This window comes from Gadus chalcogrammus, chromosome 9, assembly GCF_026213295.1.
Source record: "Gadus chalcogrammus isolate NIFS_2021 chromosome 9, NIFS_Gcha_1.0, whole genome shotgun sequence".
NCBI classification, from domain to species: Eukaryota; Metazoa; Chordata; class Actinopteri; order Gadiformes; family Gadidae; genus Gadus; species Gadus chalcogrammus.
Window position 1 is genome coordinate 4,871,616 of NC_079420.1, and position 18,442 is coordinate 4,890,057.

The 18,442-nt window shown below is 49.2% G+C and overlaps 1 protein-coding gene across 1 annotated transcript in view; it reads left to right on the top strand.

Moving 5' to 3' along the window:
* peak1 (pseudopodium-enriched atypical kinase 1) overlaps positions 1-17,072 on the top strand; it is a 75,083-nt gene extending 58,011 nt beyond the window's left edge. Inside the window, 14 exon segments of the mRNA XM_056598729.1 lie at positions 5,648-5,997; positions 12,775-12,863; positions 12,865-13,396; positions 13,399-13,625; positions 15,510-15,554; positions 15,556-15,703; positions 15,745-15,896; positions 15,898-16,066; positions 16,069-16,101; positions 16,104-16,501; positions 16,503-16,652; positions 16,687-16,761; positions 16,763-16,849; positions 16,851-17,072. Coding sequence (XP_056454704.1) covers positions 5,648-5,997; positions 12,775-12,863; positions 12,865-13,396; positions 13,399-13,625; positions 15,510-15,554; positions 15,556-15,703; positions 15,745-15,896; positions 15,898-16,066; positions 16,069-16,101; positions 16,104-16,501; positions 16,503-16,652; positions 16,687-16,761; positions 16,763-16,849; positions 16,851-17,072 — 2,677 coding nt within the window.
* Positions 17,073-18,442: the final 1,370 nt, after the last annotated feature.

The following is an 18,442-nucleotide window of genomic DNA, read 5'->3' on the forward strand; positions in this document are numbered from 1 at the left end:
TCATAGGCTAAGGGAGATGGTTCTATTGAACCTGTTCCAGGGACCGGTTCTAGAGAGCCGGTTCCAGGGGCCGGTACCGAGTACGTAATACGTCTGGACTCGTAATCGAGTCATAAGGAAACCTAAAGAGCTTTCGGACCCGTACTCTAGACGGCGCTACCACAGACACGGCCTCCCTCTTGTCCCTGACTGAACGCACGATGAATGCACAACACGTATTCCCCATCGCCCGTCTATTCATATTCCCCCTCCCTCCCCTGCAGTTTATCCCTTAATGGCGTCCATTAGCAGAACGGCATGGTTTCCCGCTCTCCATGGGTCTCCTGCTAGGATCCAGCCCCCCCCCCCCCCCGCCCTGAGCCAGGTCAGGCAGAGTGGGGGAGCAACCCACTGGGATCAGCCAGTCTGACCCAGCGAGAGTTCAGGATCATCGCTCTGGTGTTCCGACTTCCGACGTCGCCAAAATCGCCGAGATGGATGATTTATTCATTGCTTATTGAGGAATCATAGATTTAAAAAACCTATGCATCGAATCCCCTAATCCATGTACAATACGTAAATGGTTCATGGTAGAACTATGACGTAATTTCTAATGAGAAATAATGTTGAGGTGATGAGTTATTTTGGGCTAACAGCCGACAGAAACATGAAAAATCGGAAATGATCTTTCCCCTTAATAGAAATAACAGACATGACCGCGACATGCAGTTTATTCTGATTTTTTTTGTTTGTCTTTTGGTCAGATATTGAGATCTCTGTCCTTAAATCAGTTTGATGAGTATCCTGGATACTGCCTCTGGGTAATAAATTCATTCTGAAAGGTTTCTCTATTAATGTGGTGTTAAAAGTAAGAACTACTGTGCCAAATATTCTTCGGAACTGTCAAACTAAGCTTTTTGATCATACCAGAAGCAGAAACCTGTTTCTATCGTAAGTCTAGCTGTTGATGGGCCTCAGATGAAAGAGTTTTATTCACACGTCGTCGTCATAAATTTACCAAGATGCTCCCAGTATCTGTCAATATGAGTTCTTAACAGTAATTTGTTTCGGCATGGAAAATACAGAAAAAATAGTTAATTTGTGGGTTTTACACGGTTACATTTACTTTAGTTGTAGTTTTTTTTCGTTCTCTTCATACACTTGATGAATCTGCTCCATTGTCATATGTTTCCTGATGTTTCACATCTTATCAGTGTTACAGCGAGCAAAGGAATGTCTAAATATTGAGATCCTTTCGCTGCATTCTGCATGAATCTCTTTTTTTATATTGAGTTATTTCTTGCTGTTCTTTTGTATCTGCTATTCGCAGGGTCTGTTATTAATATCATTCTTTCATGGCTGACATTTATTTCCTTTGATACACTTTCGAGTCCACATCGCACTTTTTTCTGTATATTTTATGCCATATTCCCACTTTCTGACAACTTTCTTCTTAAAATGTTGCCTTGCCATTCCTGTCCTGTTTTTCTCTCTCTCTCTTTCTTTCTCTCTTTCTTTCTTTCTTTCTTTCTTTCTTTCTTTCTTTCTTTCTTTCTTTCTTTCTTTCTTTCTTTCTTTCTTTCTTTCTTTCTTTCTTTCTTTCTTTCTTTCTTTCTTTCTTTCTTTCTTTCTTTCTTTCTTTCTTTGTCTTTACTTTGTCTTTACTTCTTGTCTATGTATATTGCATTCAGTGTGACTCACGGAAAATCTTTTTTCTTTGCCCAGACTGTAATGGCAGCCAAACATTATGAACATTCCTCTGCTAGTTACAACTCCTCCGACTGGATCGCTCTGCCAGTATAATCTCGCTTACTAATAATAGCGATCGAGATTGCAGCATGTGAGGTTGGATATGTCTTCTAGACCCACAGGCTATCTTAAAGCACCAGTATTCAGAGTTTTATACTTCTTCTCTCCTCTCACCATCTCATCAACCTCAGCATTTGAATTTAGACTGCCAAAGGCTTGTCCCCATTCTGTCTATTATGTAACAACCCCCAGAGTTAAAAAATGAAAGAAAGAAATTATCAATTTTTTCCACCCATATGAATCAAGTAATATAGGCTGTAGGAGAAGGAGTTGTTTTGATGATTGTACCTTTAGGATATGGGTTCACCACAGGTCGGTTAGCCCATTACAGACGACACAGTGAGTGGGTACGGCGCACAGTGGTTAAACAAACAAGTCAATTAGTTTCTCAGCTTACCCGTCCAACTGAAAGAAATAGGAAGGAAGAAAACAAAGGTAGTTTCAGTCAATGAATGCAGGTTCATAGGTTTAACAGGGGAAGCGGTTTACACAAATCACATACGACCAGTAGAGAATGCATAATAATTGTTATGCTGATAAGCAACACCGGCTGTTGTGTAAAAGTTGAGCTGAGATTCGTATTTGTCACGTGATCAACACGCTTCCTGTTGTTGACGTCTAGTTGCCCAGCCGTTATCGTTTGTGTGTTTTATTACCTCGCCTTTCACAAGCTGCGGTGTGAAATCGTGCACACAGTTTGAGCAATACTGTAACAGACACACGGCTATCCCCACAAATGGAGAAATCAACGGTCAATCCAATTTAATTTCAGGCTTTCCCTGTTCATTCATTAACTTTGAGGAATTTCAGTTATTCTGAAAAAGCCCTTGCATCCCCCTTCATTTTTTACAAACTGTAATGCTCGGATAAAAAAAAAAAGACATATCTACATATTATATTCTGTATATTCATAGGCCTGCTTATATTCTGTCCCTCACTCATCAATAGAATGTTTCAATTGGATGATCCAAGAAGTACCCTGCCTTTCTGTATTTCTGTTCACTGTGGCCATAACTCTGGTATTGGCTAACATTGGGCGTGCTCTCACACACACTAGCGCACACACATTCACAGACAGCTCAGACAGGTGAGAACGCAGGTGAGTCAGGTAGGACAGAGAGAAGGGGAAGCAGAGTGCCCAGAGAGAAAGGAGGTCTCCAGGTTTTCCACGTATCAATTTATTTTTCCATCAAACCAAGACAGAAGAGAGAGTTCCTGCTCTCTTACCGAGAGGATGTGAGCCCACTCCCCTTACCCCTGCGTCAAATTTATTACAAAGGCCGTTCAGAAATGGGAAACTGTGTAAGCCAGTACAGTGGGTAAGCTTGTGACATCCCTATCTCTCTGTCTCTGTCTCTCTCTTTCTCTCTGTCTCTCTTTCTATGGCTCTGTCTCTGTCTCTCTGTCCCTGCTATGGCTTCAGTCTCTGTCCCTTGATCTGACTCTGTCTCCGTCTAGTTCTTGTTCTTGTTTGATATTTATTCTGTGTTTTCCTCAACGGTTTTGATGGAACACAGTATCTTTGGCCACGGTGACCCTGTGGGGCGGGAGCAGTGCTTGAGATTGTATTTGTTTAGGCTGTGCTCCTTCTTGGGTTGCGTTGAAGGGGTATCTGTGTAAGTCCGGCTGTAGAGTTTTTCGACTTTGAGTTTTTGCAGAAAGTGAAATGTTTTCTCTGCAGCGTAACTTCGTCTGAACATGTCCGGGCCTCAAAACGTTCACTAGCTCTAAAGGTATTTATTGTTCCAAGGGGCCACTCGAGGTGTGTGTGTGTGTGTGTGTGTGTGTGTGTGTGTGTGTGTGTGTGTGTGTGTGTGTGTGTGTGTGTGTGTGTGTGTGTGTGTGTGTGTGTGTGTGTGTGTGTGTGTGTGTGTCCTTCAACATTTGTTGAAGGAAGGAATATTTCATACCACAATATACCTTCGCCTCGCATGAAACGTTTGTCAACATCATCACAAATGATTCAGTAGTTCCTAGTTTGACTCAGTTGCCTGACATATTGGATGATGCTAACATAGGTTGTGATTTGTAAACAAACAATGCTTCTGTAACTGTAAGGGATGCAAATAGAGGATGTGACACTTCACCTTTGAACACAAACTGTGGTTTGTTCCAGTCTGATTTGTAACGCTTGATGCATAATCCTTACTGCTAGCGTAGTACTGTTCCTACTACGGTTGTACAGTAAATATAAACCAAAATATGGAGTGCTATTTTTTACAACTTAAACAGTTCAACTTTTACAGTTCAGATGAATGGCAACGTTGAATGTGTCAAAATAATTCAGTATAGATATTTGAGTCTGTGTTTTTTTTTAGCATGGCATACTGATACCCACTCACTTGCACTACATTTCACTTTCTCGCTTCAGCACGCGCCTGGCTGTCAGCCTGTCACAGAAGAAGCCCTGGGTCTAGTCTCAGAGGGCTCACTCCACTCGTCTGTAATTATTCTGGGTGTGTGTGTGTGTGGGTATGTCTGTCTGTGCCTGCGTGTGTGCGTCTGTTTGTGTGACCTCAAGATGTGACCCAGTTAGCAAAGTGCTAAAAAGTCAACCATGCTACCCGCAGTCCACATCTGTAAATACTACTCACTGTCACTCATGTCCTCAAAGCAGCAGCTGCCGTTTGTCTTTATCATATATTTATTTACTCATTTATTGATGCAAATCATACCAGCCATTCATGCCAATGCATGGAAGAATCGATAGGAGATCTAAAATGGAGGTTTGTTGTCTGTGGAATGGAGTCAACTGAAGTTTGGCCGTGTAGCGAGGATCCTGTTTGTTTTCAGTCACTCCTCAATGCTTTACTCCAGGGAATCGCTGTGTAGTTTGGCTGTGGCTCAGCTGTTTCACTTCCCCCCCCTGTCCCTGATCCAACCCTGAGCAACCAAAGTCTGTAGTAACTCTCTTCTAGTCAATCAACAGTAACTACCTCCTGTCGCTTCTCGTTGTGTCAAATGCATGACTGCAGGGCATCATAAAGTTGGAGCAAAGTCTCTTTCTGCAACCGCGTCGGTTCGGAAGGAACAGGGACACGTGTTTTTGTTTTTGTATGCGTGTGTTGGTGCTTGTGTTTGTTAGGCTTAGTGTAAGTTGAGTATGTTATGATCCATAAACACAAAAAGTTGACAGTTGACAGTGGATCAAGTCTTCAAATGATCAGAAAGACAGACCGTTGCTACGTTGTCCCTGACACCTTTTACCGTCTACCTTCCACAGTGATTCAGGTGTAGTCTACTTGATTCATGAACCTTTTTCCGTCTCAAACTTTACCACACCTTCCTTCGCCAGTTAAAAAGGAAGCCGAGGTCATTGCCCTGTTGAACCAAGAATCCAGTACTCGTTCAACCCTAACTGTCAAACTGACGGAATAAAACATTAACGTAGCCTATATACTGGACTGCATATATATATATATATATATATATATATATATATATACACACAAGTGCTTGTCCTACCAGTGGCTGCTCAAAGCAGTTTACAGTTAGTGCCACACATTCACCCATTCATTCACCCATTCATACACACATTCATGTCAACCATGCAAGGGAACAGCCAGCTCATCAGGAGCAGGTAGGGGAAGGTGTGTTCCTCTGGCAGACCCTCTGCTAGGAGGAGCCAGCGATCGAACCAGCGACCCTAACCCTTTTAGGGCTCGTGTGTGGGCTTGAACTCATAACCTTTTTATTGCACATTTGTACTTCCCCGTTTATTTACAACCTGGTTTACACTATCATTTCTAAAGTATAGCTTATTTCGCAGGGGGGGGGGGTTCTTTCCACAGCCTTCTTCTCCCACATACCAGCATGATCGCTAACATGATTCTACTTTGGTGTATCCCTCCGTCCACAGCCAGGTGGCGGCAGCGAGCGGCCATCACCGCCCCACCAGGGACGGGGGGGAGGGGCCTGCAGGGGCCGCCTCCCTCTCCGGCCGGCTCCTAAGACCCTCCCCCACGCCCAGGGGGGGTGGAGGAGGAGGGGGCCTGAAGGAGGAGGAGGAGGAGGAGGAGGATGTGGAGGATGAGGCCTACCACCGCCCTTACCACCTCGCCCCCACCACCACCGCCGCCGCCGCCGCCGCCGTCACCGCGGCCAGCGAGGGCAGTGCCAGCCTGGGGGACCCCGAGGACGACAGCCTGCACTCCCATCACTCCCACTCCCCGGCCTCCAGTGCCTGCAGCGCCACCTACAGCAACCTGGGTGAGAACACACGCCCTCGCTATCTAATAATGCATCACCGGGAATAAGCTCCTCGTTATCATGAGGAAAACGGGATTGTCTTTCGGTGCTCCTAAAGGCTCAGTTATGGTTCCACGTCGAGGCAACGCAGTGTCCTCGCAGACGCTTCGACGCAGTCGTGAACCTGTTTCGGTTTCTGCGTCGGGTTTTAGTGAGCCGACCAATCACAGCCCTTGCTGCTGCGTCGCCTCGACACAAGCTTACAATTTTTGGGGGGGCGCACGTCTGGCCCTTGCGGTGGACGCAAGGAGGGTCCGCAAGGACATAATGTCCGTAAACCCCCTCGCGTTGCGTCGACGTGGAACCACAAATGAGCCTTAAGGATGCAATAAGTTAGTTTGAGGCTCTGTTTCAAGATGGGCAGGATAAAATGGTCTAGTGGCGAAGGAGATTGTTTCAAAGCAAAACCTTGTGGTCGTCGACTCCCAACTAAAGGTTCCCCGGTTCAATGCCTCAATGTTCGTCAACGTTCGCAGACGGTGCTTCACGCAGTTCTGCTCATTTTGAGTGGATTTATTTCCTCTCTCAATGCCGTTACAACCCCCGGTCCCTTCGTCACGGTCTGAGTCAGGTGACTCATCGTCCGCCCCGTCGTTAGAAGGTCATGAAACACGGCCTCGAGACGGTGTACTGCGTACAGCCCCTGGTGCCAACGGTTATCTGTGATGAGCGGTTGCCTTTAGGCTGTCGAGGTTTTGGTGACGACCGGGGCGGCCTCGTCTCGCCCGGGAGTCATCCCATCAGGGAGAAGACGACGCCCGTCACACGGAATTGGGTTTGAGACCCATTCCGAGTGTTATTGATTGCACACACTCACTCACACTGAAAAGGTCAAAAGCGCTGGTGTTTTGTATTATCTGCTCTTCGTGTGTCGCGTCTCATCCGTCTGTCTCCCGCCGGTTCCCTCTCTCCCTCTCTCCCTGTCATTCCCTTCCTTCCTCTCTTTCATCACTCTGGCCTCAGTGCATCCTGTTGTTCTCTGATCTACCACGGGTTAGTCCCGTCCTTACCCGGCCCGTGGCCCTAGGCCTCTCACACAAAGACGTCTTCAGGGAAAGTGTCTTCCGCACTTTGGTTCAAAGACGACTGCATAATTGTATTAAAGGATTCTGTTGTTTTTTTGTTTTACTAAATATGGATTTGACATTATATCTAGTCAATACATAGAGTGTAAAATCAGTATTTAGTTGATTTTTTTACCTGGAGGCAGGAATACACTACATTCTAGTGTATTCCTGCCTCCATAACCGCAGTTAGGCAAACCAGGAAGATGGCCTGTTAGTTATGTCTCCATAAATACAGTCAATCAGACTGCATACTAAACCGTATGTTTACTGTAGATGTATAATTTGTCTGTACCAAGAAGCTTCATATCTTCATATCCTCATTTCTAAGAGGCTAGCTTGCAACTATGCCAAAGCGTGTGTATCCAGTCACAGACAATGCTGTACATGGGTTTTTTATGACAAAGACCCAACTTGATTCTGATTGGTCCAAAAGCTTTGCATGGTGCTGTGAGCCTTACATAATCAGCCTGCTGCCTCCCACTAAGTACCCGGGGATGTGCCCGTGATTAATTAGTCAACTCATTAGTAGACCTCATCAGAAGCTCGCTAAATAACGGCGCTATGATGTAATGGTGCACTGTGAGTAATGCCATGCTGTGTGATGTAGTGTGACGCTAGCATCCAATGCTTTGTACGAGAAAGTCAGCGTTGTCGTGCGCTCCATGTGATGAAAGTGTTTTGTATTTTGTTGATATCATGATGCTTTTGAGATTGCGTTTCTCTGTTTGTCACGGAGAAGTAGATTAACGCTTTAATTTAACTTATTTTTAGAGGCACAGCACGGAGTTCCCATCACACCCTGAAAATGTGTTATATCTTTGTTATTATATCATGTGTGTTTGTCTTTAAGTCTTTTTCAGCTTTTTTCTGTTAACAGCGAGTGGCACCATCCTCTTCTTTCCTGTGTGTGTGTGTGTGTGTGTGTGTGTGTGTGTGTGTGTGTGTGTGTGTGTGTGTGTGTGTGTGTGTGTGTGTGTGTGTGTGTGTGTGTGTGTGTGTGTGTGTGTGTGTGTGTGTGTGTGTGTGTGTGTCTCTAATTCCACCCTGCTGCACACAGCTGCTGACAGAACAGACAGGTGTGTGTCTGTGTGCTTGTAGCTGTGTGCGTTTTTGTGTGTGTCTGTGTACATGCGCACTTGTGTCTGGGGTGTGGTGTGTCTGTGTTGTTAGCTATGTGTGTGTGTATATTCGTGAAGTGTGTGTGTGTGTGTGTGATTTTTTTGTGGCTCTCTGTATTTGTGTGTGTTTGTGGTTGTGTGTCTTTGCTTGTGACTCTGCTGTTGTTTGGATGTCTTAATTATTACAGTGGGGCTGTAGCTATAGTTACGGTTGCTAGTCTGTCTGCCGGGTGTCCTGCAGTGCAACACAGCTGTGCCATCTTGTGGACTGAAATGTCTCCTGCTCTTCTTTCAGATTAACACAATTTATATATTTCTGCCCGTATCGACCACTAGTCCCCCTGTTCATCCTTTCATTAAGATACGTTTCGTGATGGAAGGAAGAACAGCATATATTGTCTGAAGGGACAATAAACGCTGGACACCTGTGTGTGTGTGTGCGTGTGCGTGCGCGTGCACGTGTCCGTGTACGTTTGATAGTCATTGCTGTCTGGAGAAGTGTTTCTCACGAAAGTTTTTCAGATGGACTTGTGAACGATGCAGTCTTTTCCTTTCACTACCATTCACACATTCACACATCAACATTCACGACACACACACACACACACACACACACACACACACACACACACACACACACACACATCTATTTATGCATTTATTGGTATCTTTTCACTTTACGTGTGAATGTTGCTCTGTGTGTCTCTCTCTCTTTCTCATTCTCTCTGGCAGCCCCCTCGGCTCGCCCCCTCGGCTCGCCCTCGTTCTCTCACACACAACTACTTTTTTAATGATAGTGTGTGAAGCATGAGGAGGCAGATCCCTTTGATGCCTTCTCCTCGTCGCTCCAGTCAGATCTCTCTCTCTCTCTCTCTCTCTCTCTCTCTCTCTCTCTCTCTCTCTCTCTCTCTCTCTGTGTCTGTGTCTGTGTCTGTGTCTGTGTCTGTGTTGGCATTGCTGTTGTGGTAGGAAGGAGGAAGAGATAGTTAGAGAGGGGGGTGAGAGAATGTTTCTCTGTAACATTTGAAGTACTTTGAAGCTTGGAAGCAGAGCTAAGGTAGGCTTTTGCAACTTTACCTTTTTCTGCTTTCGCTCCTCTCTGTCTCACACACACACACTTACTTTTTTCTCTCTCTCTTTTTCTATCTCTAACTATCTCTTCTCGATCAGTCACGTCTCATCATTTGCCATCCTCAATCTTATCCCAGAACTTTCTCTCTCTCTCTCTCTCTCTCTCTGTGTGTCTGTCTCTCTGTGTGTGTCTCTTTTGGTCTTTCACCACAGTTTGCCTATTTGTTGTGTATTAAAAAGTGTGCAGTGTATTAACACTGGAGACGGAGCTCGGTTGATTTAAGGATGTGTTCTCATAGTGAACTCTGCTGTGGTTAGTGTGCCGATGTCATTGCACCACAGAGTGTGATAAGACCTCACCATTGGCCACAATGATCTTGAAATGGAGTTTAACCGTGCCTAGAGTTCAAATTGTAGAATCAATATGAATAAAAACATTAACCCTAACACATTTATTCAGAAAATAAATACAAGGTGGATTCGGGAGATGGCTGTTAAGCGACTGGAAAGCATACTTGAACTAAATTAATTAGTTGTTTTACAAATTGTCTTTTTCCAATTCAGGAAGCATATGAAAAGTTTTCAATCAATTCTGGGATGAAATGACTGAGGATAACTCCTTGTTGGTGGCTGTTTAATGTGATTCCCTTGCGTTGGTTTGGGTTGTTGGCTGTTTCCATTTCAAGTCGATGTCGGATCGATCGAGCCGTCCATTGGCAGCCTTCTATGAAAGATACTCGCTGCACGACTGTGCGCCACCACACAGCGAGTTGCCGAGAGTGCAATTAGCTTCTTAATCCCCAGTAGATTTGGGAGGGATTATGTGAGGAGTCTTCTTCATCCCTCTGGAGATGGGGGAGTCTGTCCTTTTGAACCCACAGGGGGGTTATCAGATTTAGTTGTATTTATTTTGTATTATCCATGGGCAGCGTGCCAATAGAACAGTTGTTAGGGTTCTTAAAGGTCGAAGGTTGCTGGTTCGATCCCCGGCTTCTCCTAGCTGAGTGTCGAGGTGTCCTTGACAAGGTACCTAACCCTGACTGATGTCGTGATGTCGAAGACAGACATCCTGTCTGTCTTCGACAGCTGCTGCTGGAACAGAGACTTCCAACTCTCCAGCAGTAGCGCCCCAAGGCCAGATATGCGCCCAGCGGGAAAAACTGATGATGATAATGTTATCTAATGTGGGAAAACAGAATCATATAAACACTTTGAAGATGATGTCTCTTTGGAGAGACATCCATACAACATGCTGTGTTGTTCTTTGAAGCACAGGGCGGGGGGGAGATATTTCTCTGTTGTTACCTCATGGCAAGTCATCAAAGATTTACTCTGGAGTGAGCTGAAGGAAATGTGCTCCATGCACGACGGAATAACAACCCCCCCCCCCCCCCCCGCTCAAAGTGTTGTTTTTGAGGGGGGGGGGGAGATTCATGGCGGTAGTGTTTATCCCAAACACCCCTCAGAAGCAGCAGTCTTTGCAGGAATCAAATATTGATGAATTTGAAATATGGTGAGCTAGATTTATTTCCAATAAACGAGATTTGTTTGGAAACCATCATTTATTTTTCGTCTATATATGTCTAGACATTTCTTTTTTAAGGGATCACCCACGCATGCTCTGGTAAATAACGAGGCCAACATACTGCATATAAAGAAAGTGTAGTTTCAAGAAAGCATTAAGCCCCAACAAAAAGACTACAATTAATTAATCCCAATTGATATCTATCGATGTGTAATTGTCACCTGCACGCGTGTTTTTTACGCTCTACCTTGGCCTTCCCTGTCCAACATGTCTCTCTCTCGGCTTCCTCCATCATATCTCTGATACTCGGAGAGGGAATCTGTTGCGTAACGCCGCTAAATCGAGCGCACATCGCCCGCTGCGTTCCCTGCCGCAGGATGAGCGAAAACCACTCGTACTGCTCTGATGGATTACCACAGATTGGACGAGGAACACATCTAAACACACACTCTTCAGGGGAGGATAAGACCACACGCGTTTACGTCTCCCCAAACCACTCCCTCACCCCCCTCGTCCCCTCCTCCTCTCCCTCTAATCCAAGAGGAAGCCCGTGTAGACTCTGAATACTGTTTGGTGCCGTTTTAGTTATTTAGCAGATGCTTATGTCCGAGGCAACTCACAGCGATTTTGGATGAACGTTCTAAAGCTGTGGTGTTTATGTTATAAAGCCGCATGCAGGCTTGAGGCGTCTTGCGCTAGGATGCCTACAGGTATGCTGTGTGGAGGACGGGGGATCGAACTCAGTAACTTTTTGGCTAGTCACAGGCTAGCCACTATGCTACCCTGACCCATATGGTTGTTTAGCGATTGGCAATGACTATTTCCAATTAAATTGTTTCTTTTGGGATAGCTCACTCACTTGGTTGAATGGGGATTTTCAAAACAATTTAGTTGCATACATTTATAGATCTAAGTACTGTTCGCGGTCTTACTCACGTTTACACCTATGCTATTATCGCAAGCGACTTGCGGGGCATGAAAGAAGGGTATTATATATGGTGTAAGGATTAGGTGTTCTTCTCGAGGGGACATCATTGCAGCATGTAGACTACGGACCCCTGATGTCAACTTCCACAAGCCTTGCTTTGCAGGGGCGTGGTCTGCCAACGGGAGCCCCTTTCTCAGTCCAATCTTCCGAAGCAACGAGGGGATTTCCCTGTGAGCTGCAGAGCTTAAGAGGCGTAGCTGTCTCGTGTGTCCTCGTGGGCCGGCTCCTGGTTGACACCGAAACAGGGAGATGATCAAATTCCCGATCACACAAAGAGTGGGACTCTTTGTCCTTTTGAAATCCGGTCGAGACCCCCCTTCGTGAACCTCGTCCTCTCCCTGCGCTCCAAGGCATGTCTAGGGGTGAAATATCAGTCCTGGGCCCCCCTCCAAAGAACTCCCATGTCACTCCTCCCTCCAGACAGGATCATCTACCATGACGGCACTTTAAGCTGCCCTGCAGGAAGAGCCAGATAAGACGGGCAACCTTCCCTGTCTTGAGCTCGAGATCCTCCTATAAGGCCCCCCGTCCTCCCCCCACCCACCCTCCCTCCACCATGTGTGTTGAGAGAGAGAGGGAGAGAGAGGGGAGGGAGGCAGATCCTGTTTTCACCCTCTCATATGCGCAGCTCGTTAGAGGAGCCAGTAAGCCGTCAGACGAGTGTGGGAAGGCTAGCAGGAAGAAACAAGTGAAGATTCGAGAGCTGGAGGCGTGCAGAAAGTGGTTGCGCTGCTGTAGCTGCGGCGATTCCGCCCCTTTCAACCAGGGATGACCGCCGGACGATATTTATAGGACCGCTGTGGACTCCAAAGAAACTCTGCTAATGTTTTGAGATTGTTTCGCAGGTCACGTTTGCCTGGTCGGTTTCATTTATTTGCGCCTGTACAAGTTATACACATTTGGATTGGAACGATGTTAAATTTATGACTCGACCCTCCTCCTCTCTCTCCCCCCCGCCCCCTCCCCCAGGTCAATCCAGAGCCAACATGATCCCGCTCAAACAGCCGCGCAACCTCAAAGCCTCCAACGACACCCTGGCCTCGCTGGACCTGGACGGCCCTCTCGGAGCAGCCCTTCCCCAAGTCCACCCAGCCCCCGCTGCCCAAGAAGTCCGTCCCGCGCTCCGTCACCGAACCGGGCCTCGCGGGCAAGGAGCCGCCGCCGCCGGGGCCCGTCGCGAGACCCCGGGCCGAGGCCAAGCCCGGCGGCACCAACCTGAGCGTGGCCAACCCCCTCTACGACCTGGACTCCACCTGGGAGTCGGCCAGCCAGAGCTCCTCGCTGAGCTCCGAGCCCCACCGCCTCCACGAGCACGGAGAAGCGGCGGGGACTCCCTGGAGAGGCCGACGCCGCCGCCGCCGGCAGCCGCGCCCAGCTCGGGGAAGGGACCGTCCCGCCAACAGCCCTGACCGCCTGGTGGCCCGGCCCCCGGCACGGCCACCGGCGGACGGGAGAGGGGGGGCGGGTCTCTGGCGGCGAGGGCCCGGGACAACGGGTCGAGGGGGGTGGTGGTGGCGGGCGGCGCCGTCGTGAGGTCCGGGGGGCTCCTCAAGCCCCCGGTTGCCCATCCTGTACCGGGGCATGGACAGCTGGGAGAGGTGGTGGGACGCATCCGCAGCCTCCACACGGACACGCTGCGGAAGCTGTCGGCGCGCTGCGAGGACCGCTTCATGGCGGGGCAGAAGGACCACCTGCGCTTCGGCACCGACAGCTGGTCCCACTTCCGGCTGACGGCCGGCAAGCCGTGCTGCGAGGCCGGGGACGCCGTCTACTACACGGCCTCGTACGCCAAGGACCCCCTGGTCAACTACGCCATCAAGGTGGGTCTGGGGTCCCCCCCCTAGGGGAATCCGTGAATACGTAGGTGGTGGGTGGGGCCATAGTAGTATGGGGCCATTATTAATAATAATAATAATAATAATAATGTCAATACTTTTTGTTTCAAGGCGCCTTTCAAAGACTCTCAAAGTCGCCTTACAGTAAAGACAAGCAAATGCAATTTAAAAACTGGCAAATATAGTTAAAAAGAACACATTTTACAAAGCAACATATTCATTAAATTGGCTTATGGGTGGAGTTAAGTGGGACAGGCCATTCAGAACAGGTGAGTGTTGATGGAGGTTTTAAAGGTGGGGAGAGACTCTGTAGTGCGGATTGATAGTGGGAGACAGAGGGACAGAGCTCAGTTATTTCCCCCCCCCCGTCCCACACTCCAACCGGCCCTGGAAGGAGGGAAGAGGGATCCCCTCTTCTGGGTTAATTTCTTGGGTTTTGTTTGGATTGTGTTGAGGTTGTTGTCTGTTCTTTAGAAGGCTCAGGGTTAGAGGGTGTCACGTAAGACACCAGCCTGTGCAGCCTGTGCAGCCTTTGGTATAATTAAGAGACACCGTGATTAAGGGGCTATTCAAACTAAATGGACTTGACTCGGTCGCAAATCCCGATTGGGGGAATTAAGTTATTTAACCAGCAACAGCTCTGTAATGAGGCTGGTGGATATTTAAAAATAGAATATTGTGCCCAATTCTTTGCCCATATACGGCCATCTTATCATATCGTTTTATATTTTAATAAAGCTTCGAAATACATTATGTGAAAGTCTACCATGTTGCAAGAAGCTTGGGAAGACTTTTGGTAAATGTGGGGCCAGGCTCACTAATATAGGCCCTGTGGGTAAAGCTGGCCTGTTGCCTTGCTCAGTTCCAAAGGAAATGTTAGAAGCTCTAGGTTGATCTAGTTAGGAAGTTAGCTCTTCACTACTTGTTTCTATGTCATCACTGGATTCTATGAGAAGGCCATTTCTTTCCGGATGAAACCCAGCTGCCCAGTTTAAAAAAAAACCTGTTTAAGATGTGGCCCAGTTCTCTGACTTCCTGCCTGACTGTCAATATTAGATTTGCTCGACGTTCATCCTCAAGGCATTCCTGAGGATTTTGACGCGTTCTATTTGTGCTTGTCAGTAGTTCCTTAACCGTATTTATTTCTTGTTGTTTGTTGTTTATGTCATGAATTCTTCAGTGTCCTGGTTTCAGTTGAGTCGCGCCCTCTGTTTTCCACTGTTTTCAACCCTGAAACATTAAAACATTAAAACGTTGCTCATAGTCATCACGACACCAGGCCTCGCATTAGAGATTTATTAGGATGCTTATCCGTCGGGCCCGCTGGGCGACAAACACTTTGTATGTGTGCTAGGTGGGCTTCGTTAGAGGACGATTAGGTTGGTCGCCATAAGCAAACAAGCTCAGTGCCTGCAGGTCGGGGCTCACGTGCACTGTAACACGTGCACCAAACATCCAGACGATTTTGGTCCTGATTTTTATTCAGTATGACCGAGAAACTTTATAGTTTATAGTTTACAACCAATGCATATGAAATAGCGCATAATTGGAATTCAAATTACGGTTCCAAGTCGCATCCATGCGCCTTCTGTGTCGGGCAAGGTTTAGCGACCCCCCTCTGTGATCTAATCCTGGAGGTGCGTCGAGGTTCTGAGCCTGTCTCGGCAGTTTAGAGTACGGAGAGTAACGGGCGAGCTGGCTTGCCTCGCCCCGTGCGAGCGCTTCAGTACAAAAGCTAACACTTTAATCCATGGCACCGTTGTCCCTCCAACCCAATCTCTGCCTTGTTGACACATTATCTCCTGCCCTTTGTTGCCGCATCGACCATCCATCTTTGCGTGTCTCTCTGTCGCCCCCTCGCTCCTCCAGATCTGCCGGAGCAAAGTGAAGGAGACCCAGCAGCAGTTCTTCCACAGGCCTGGCGGTAAGGCAGAGCCTGGCACTGCACTTTAACATCCAGCAGGACTGTGGACACTTCCTGGCCGACGTCCCCGCCCGCCTGCTGCCCTGGGAGGAGGACCCAGGGAGCGACGAAGAGGAGGAGGAGGACGACGACGAGGAGGATGAGGAGGAGGAGGAGGAGGAGGGAGGAGAGGAAGATGTAGAAGGAACAAAGGGAGAAGGGACGATGAGAAGAGGAAGGCCCGCAAACAGGACGTCCGGACCGGACGCCAGGCCTTCGTCGGCGGACGGCCGGCCGGAGGAGCCTCGCCGCACGCGAGCTCGCGGGGCTCCCTGCGCAGCCGCGTGGTGGTCAATCACGCGGGAGGTCCCCTTCCAGACGGTGGCCGACTTCGTCCGCCATGGCGTGTCCCGCCACGCCCGCAACCCGGAGCTGTACGAGCGGCAGGTGTGTCTCCTGCTGCTGCAGCTGTGCTCCGGCCTGGAGCACATGAAGCCCCACCACGTCACGCACTGCGACCTGCGCTGGAGAACCTGCTGCTGGTGCAATGCCTGCCCGGCTCCCGGCCAACCCCGCGGAGCCCACGGAGCCCAACAACAACAACAACAACAACCCAGGGAACGGCGCCGGCGGCGGCGGCGGTGGAGGGTCTAGTCCCGGCAACACGGCCAACGCAACGCCAAACGCCGCCACCTGCCCCGCCCGCCTCATCATCAGCAACTTCTCCCAGGCCAAGCAGAAGAGCCGCCTGGCGGCCGGCGACGCGGGCACCCTGCGCGACCAGTCGCGGCTGGCGCCCGAGATCGTGACCGCCTAACCGCAGTACCGCAAGTGCGACGAGTTCCAGACGGGCATCCTCATCTACGAGATGCTGCACCGGGCCAACCCCTTCGAGGAGACGCCGGAGCTGAAGGAGCGCGAGTACACCTGGGCCGACCTGCCGCCGCTGCCCCTGCGCCTCGCTCTACTCCCAGGGCCTGCAGCAGCTGGCCAGCCTGCTGCTCACCGTCTAAACCCGCTCCGAGAGGATCCGCATGGCGGAGGGCGGCGCCTGCCTGCAGTGCCTGCTCTGGGGCCCGCGGGGAGGACCTGTTCAGGCACTGGGCGCCGCCACCGCCACCCGCCGCCGCCGCCGCGACGCAGCCCACGGCGGGGGGCGACGCCGGGCAGCAGCGCGACACCACGCTGCAGAACTGGCTGGACCTGAAGAGGACGCTGAATGATGATCAAGTTCGCCGAGCGCTCGCTGGACACGGTCAGCGGCGTGAGCCTGGAGGACTGGCTGTGCTGCCAGTATCTGGCGTTCAGCCTCCACCGAGACGCTGGGCCGCGTGGTGCACATCCTGCAGCAGGCCCCACCCCCAGGTCGCCCCCCAGGACCAGCCCCCACCACAGGCTTCCTCCCCAGGGCCCGCCCCAGCACCAGCAGCCGCCGCCGCCGCCGCCGCACGTCGCCCACCACGCCCGAACCACCACCACGCCGCCCCCACGATCCGCCTCGCGCAGTCCCAGCCGCTGTGAGCCTCTGAAGTCGGCCCGTCGCTATGGCAACAGATCCGCCGCCACCCCTCTGGAGTGTGCGAGTGTGTGTGCGCCTGTGTGTGTGTGTGTGTCTGCGTGTGTGGGTGTGGGTTTGTGGTGTGTCTGTGCGTGCGTGAAACTTGAACTTGATGAAGACTAATACTGGCCTGTCGTGTACATCTCTGGCCCCTCGGATCCCCTACGAGACAGCCTGGTTTCATCTGCCTTTTCAGTAGTTTCGATCTTTCCATGACGGAACGTGTAAGGGAGTGGACAGTTGTGGCTGTCACTCAATCAATTTTTCCCCCGTGACAGCGGAACAAAGAGAGCCAACATGGGGGCTGTCATCGACAGTCAAGAAATGAAGTCCAAAACAAAATGCAACGAGGCGTAGACCCGTTGTAGGACACTGTGAAGTCCGTGCAGCCCGACCATGCGGGTTGATATCCCTGTGTGCGGGGTGCTTAAGATGCAGAGACACCTACGGCCTCGAGCTGTCTGCGATTCAATCCTTGATCAAAGTGCACTGACCCTGGGGGCTGCTTGAGGTTTTGAGCTCAAAGCCCTGCGAGACATTAAGGCGTTACATAAATGAATCGTGCAGATGCCGGCTGTGTGTCCAATAGACCTTTCCTGTGAGAGGTGCAGGCTGCACGAGGGATCAAGACTGAACAGAGTCATTGTTTTGTGCTGTGTACTCACGCAGCCACGGGTGTATTGTCGTTTACATTCATTTGCCGTGAAGAAACGTCCTGTGTGATGTAGCAAAATCAGAGAGGTTTGAGCAGGTGAACGTTTAATGTATGGGGGTTTTAGATGCAACTCGTGGGAGGTAAACTCAATATTTTAGACCATGGTTCCCGTACATGCGCCAGGAAAAGCACAAAGGACATACTGTGAACTATGACATTCAATTATAAAGTAGCCAAAGAATCCCACACAAAAGTACGACTGAATTGCTCAAGGTCACTAGAAGCCAGTCAAGGTCACTTCGTTTTTTCAATCAAATCTTACATAATTGCTAACAGTCACCAACTGTTGGTGTCAACAGTAGGTTACCATGCCAACAGCATTAGTTTTCCACAGTTTCTCCTTGGAACTTATGTTCAAGTACTTTCAAATCAATCCTGGCGTTTTTACCTACGGTATGTAGCATTTCAGTGACATGCAGTTTTAGTCGCCAAAAACACAAATGTAGATTTCTTCAGTCGCATTTAGTGTTCTTTGGCATACATTGCCCCTTTCGTGATCTGATCGCACAGTTGACTGTCAGTATGTGTAAACCCATTTAATGTCGTCCTTTCCAAGCTCAAATGGCACAAAGCAAACCGTGGATTTATATTTTGTTGCAATGTGTGCAATTTTTTTTGTGAATTTC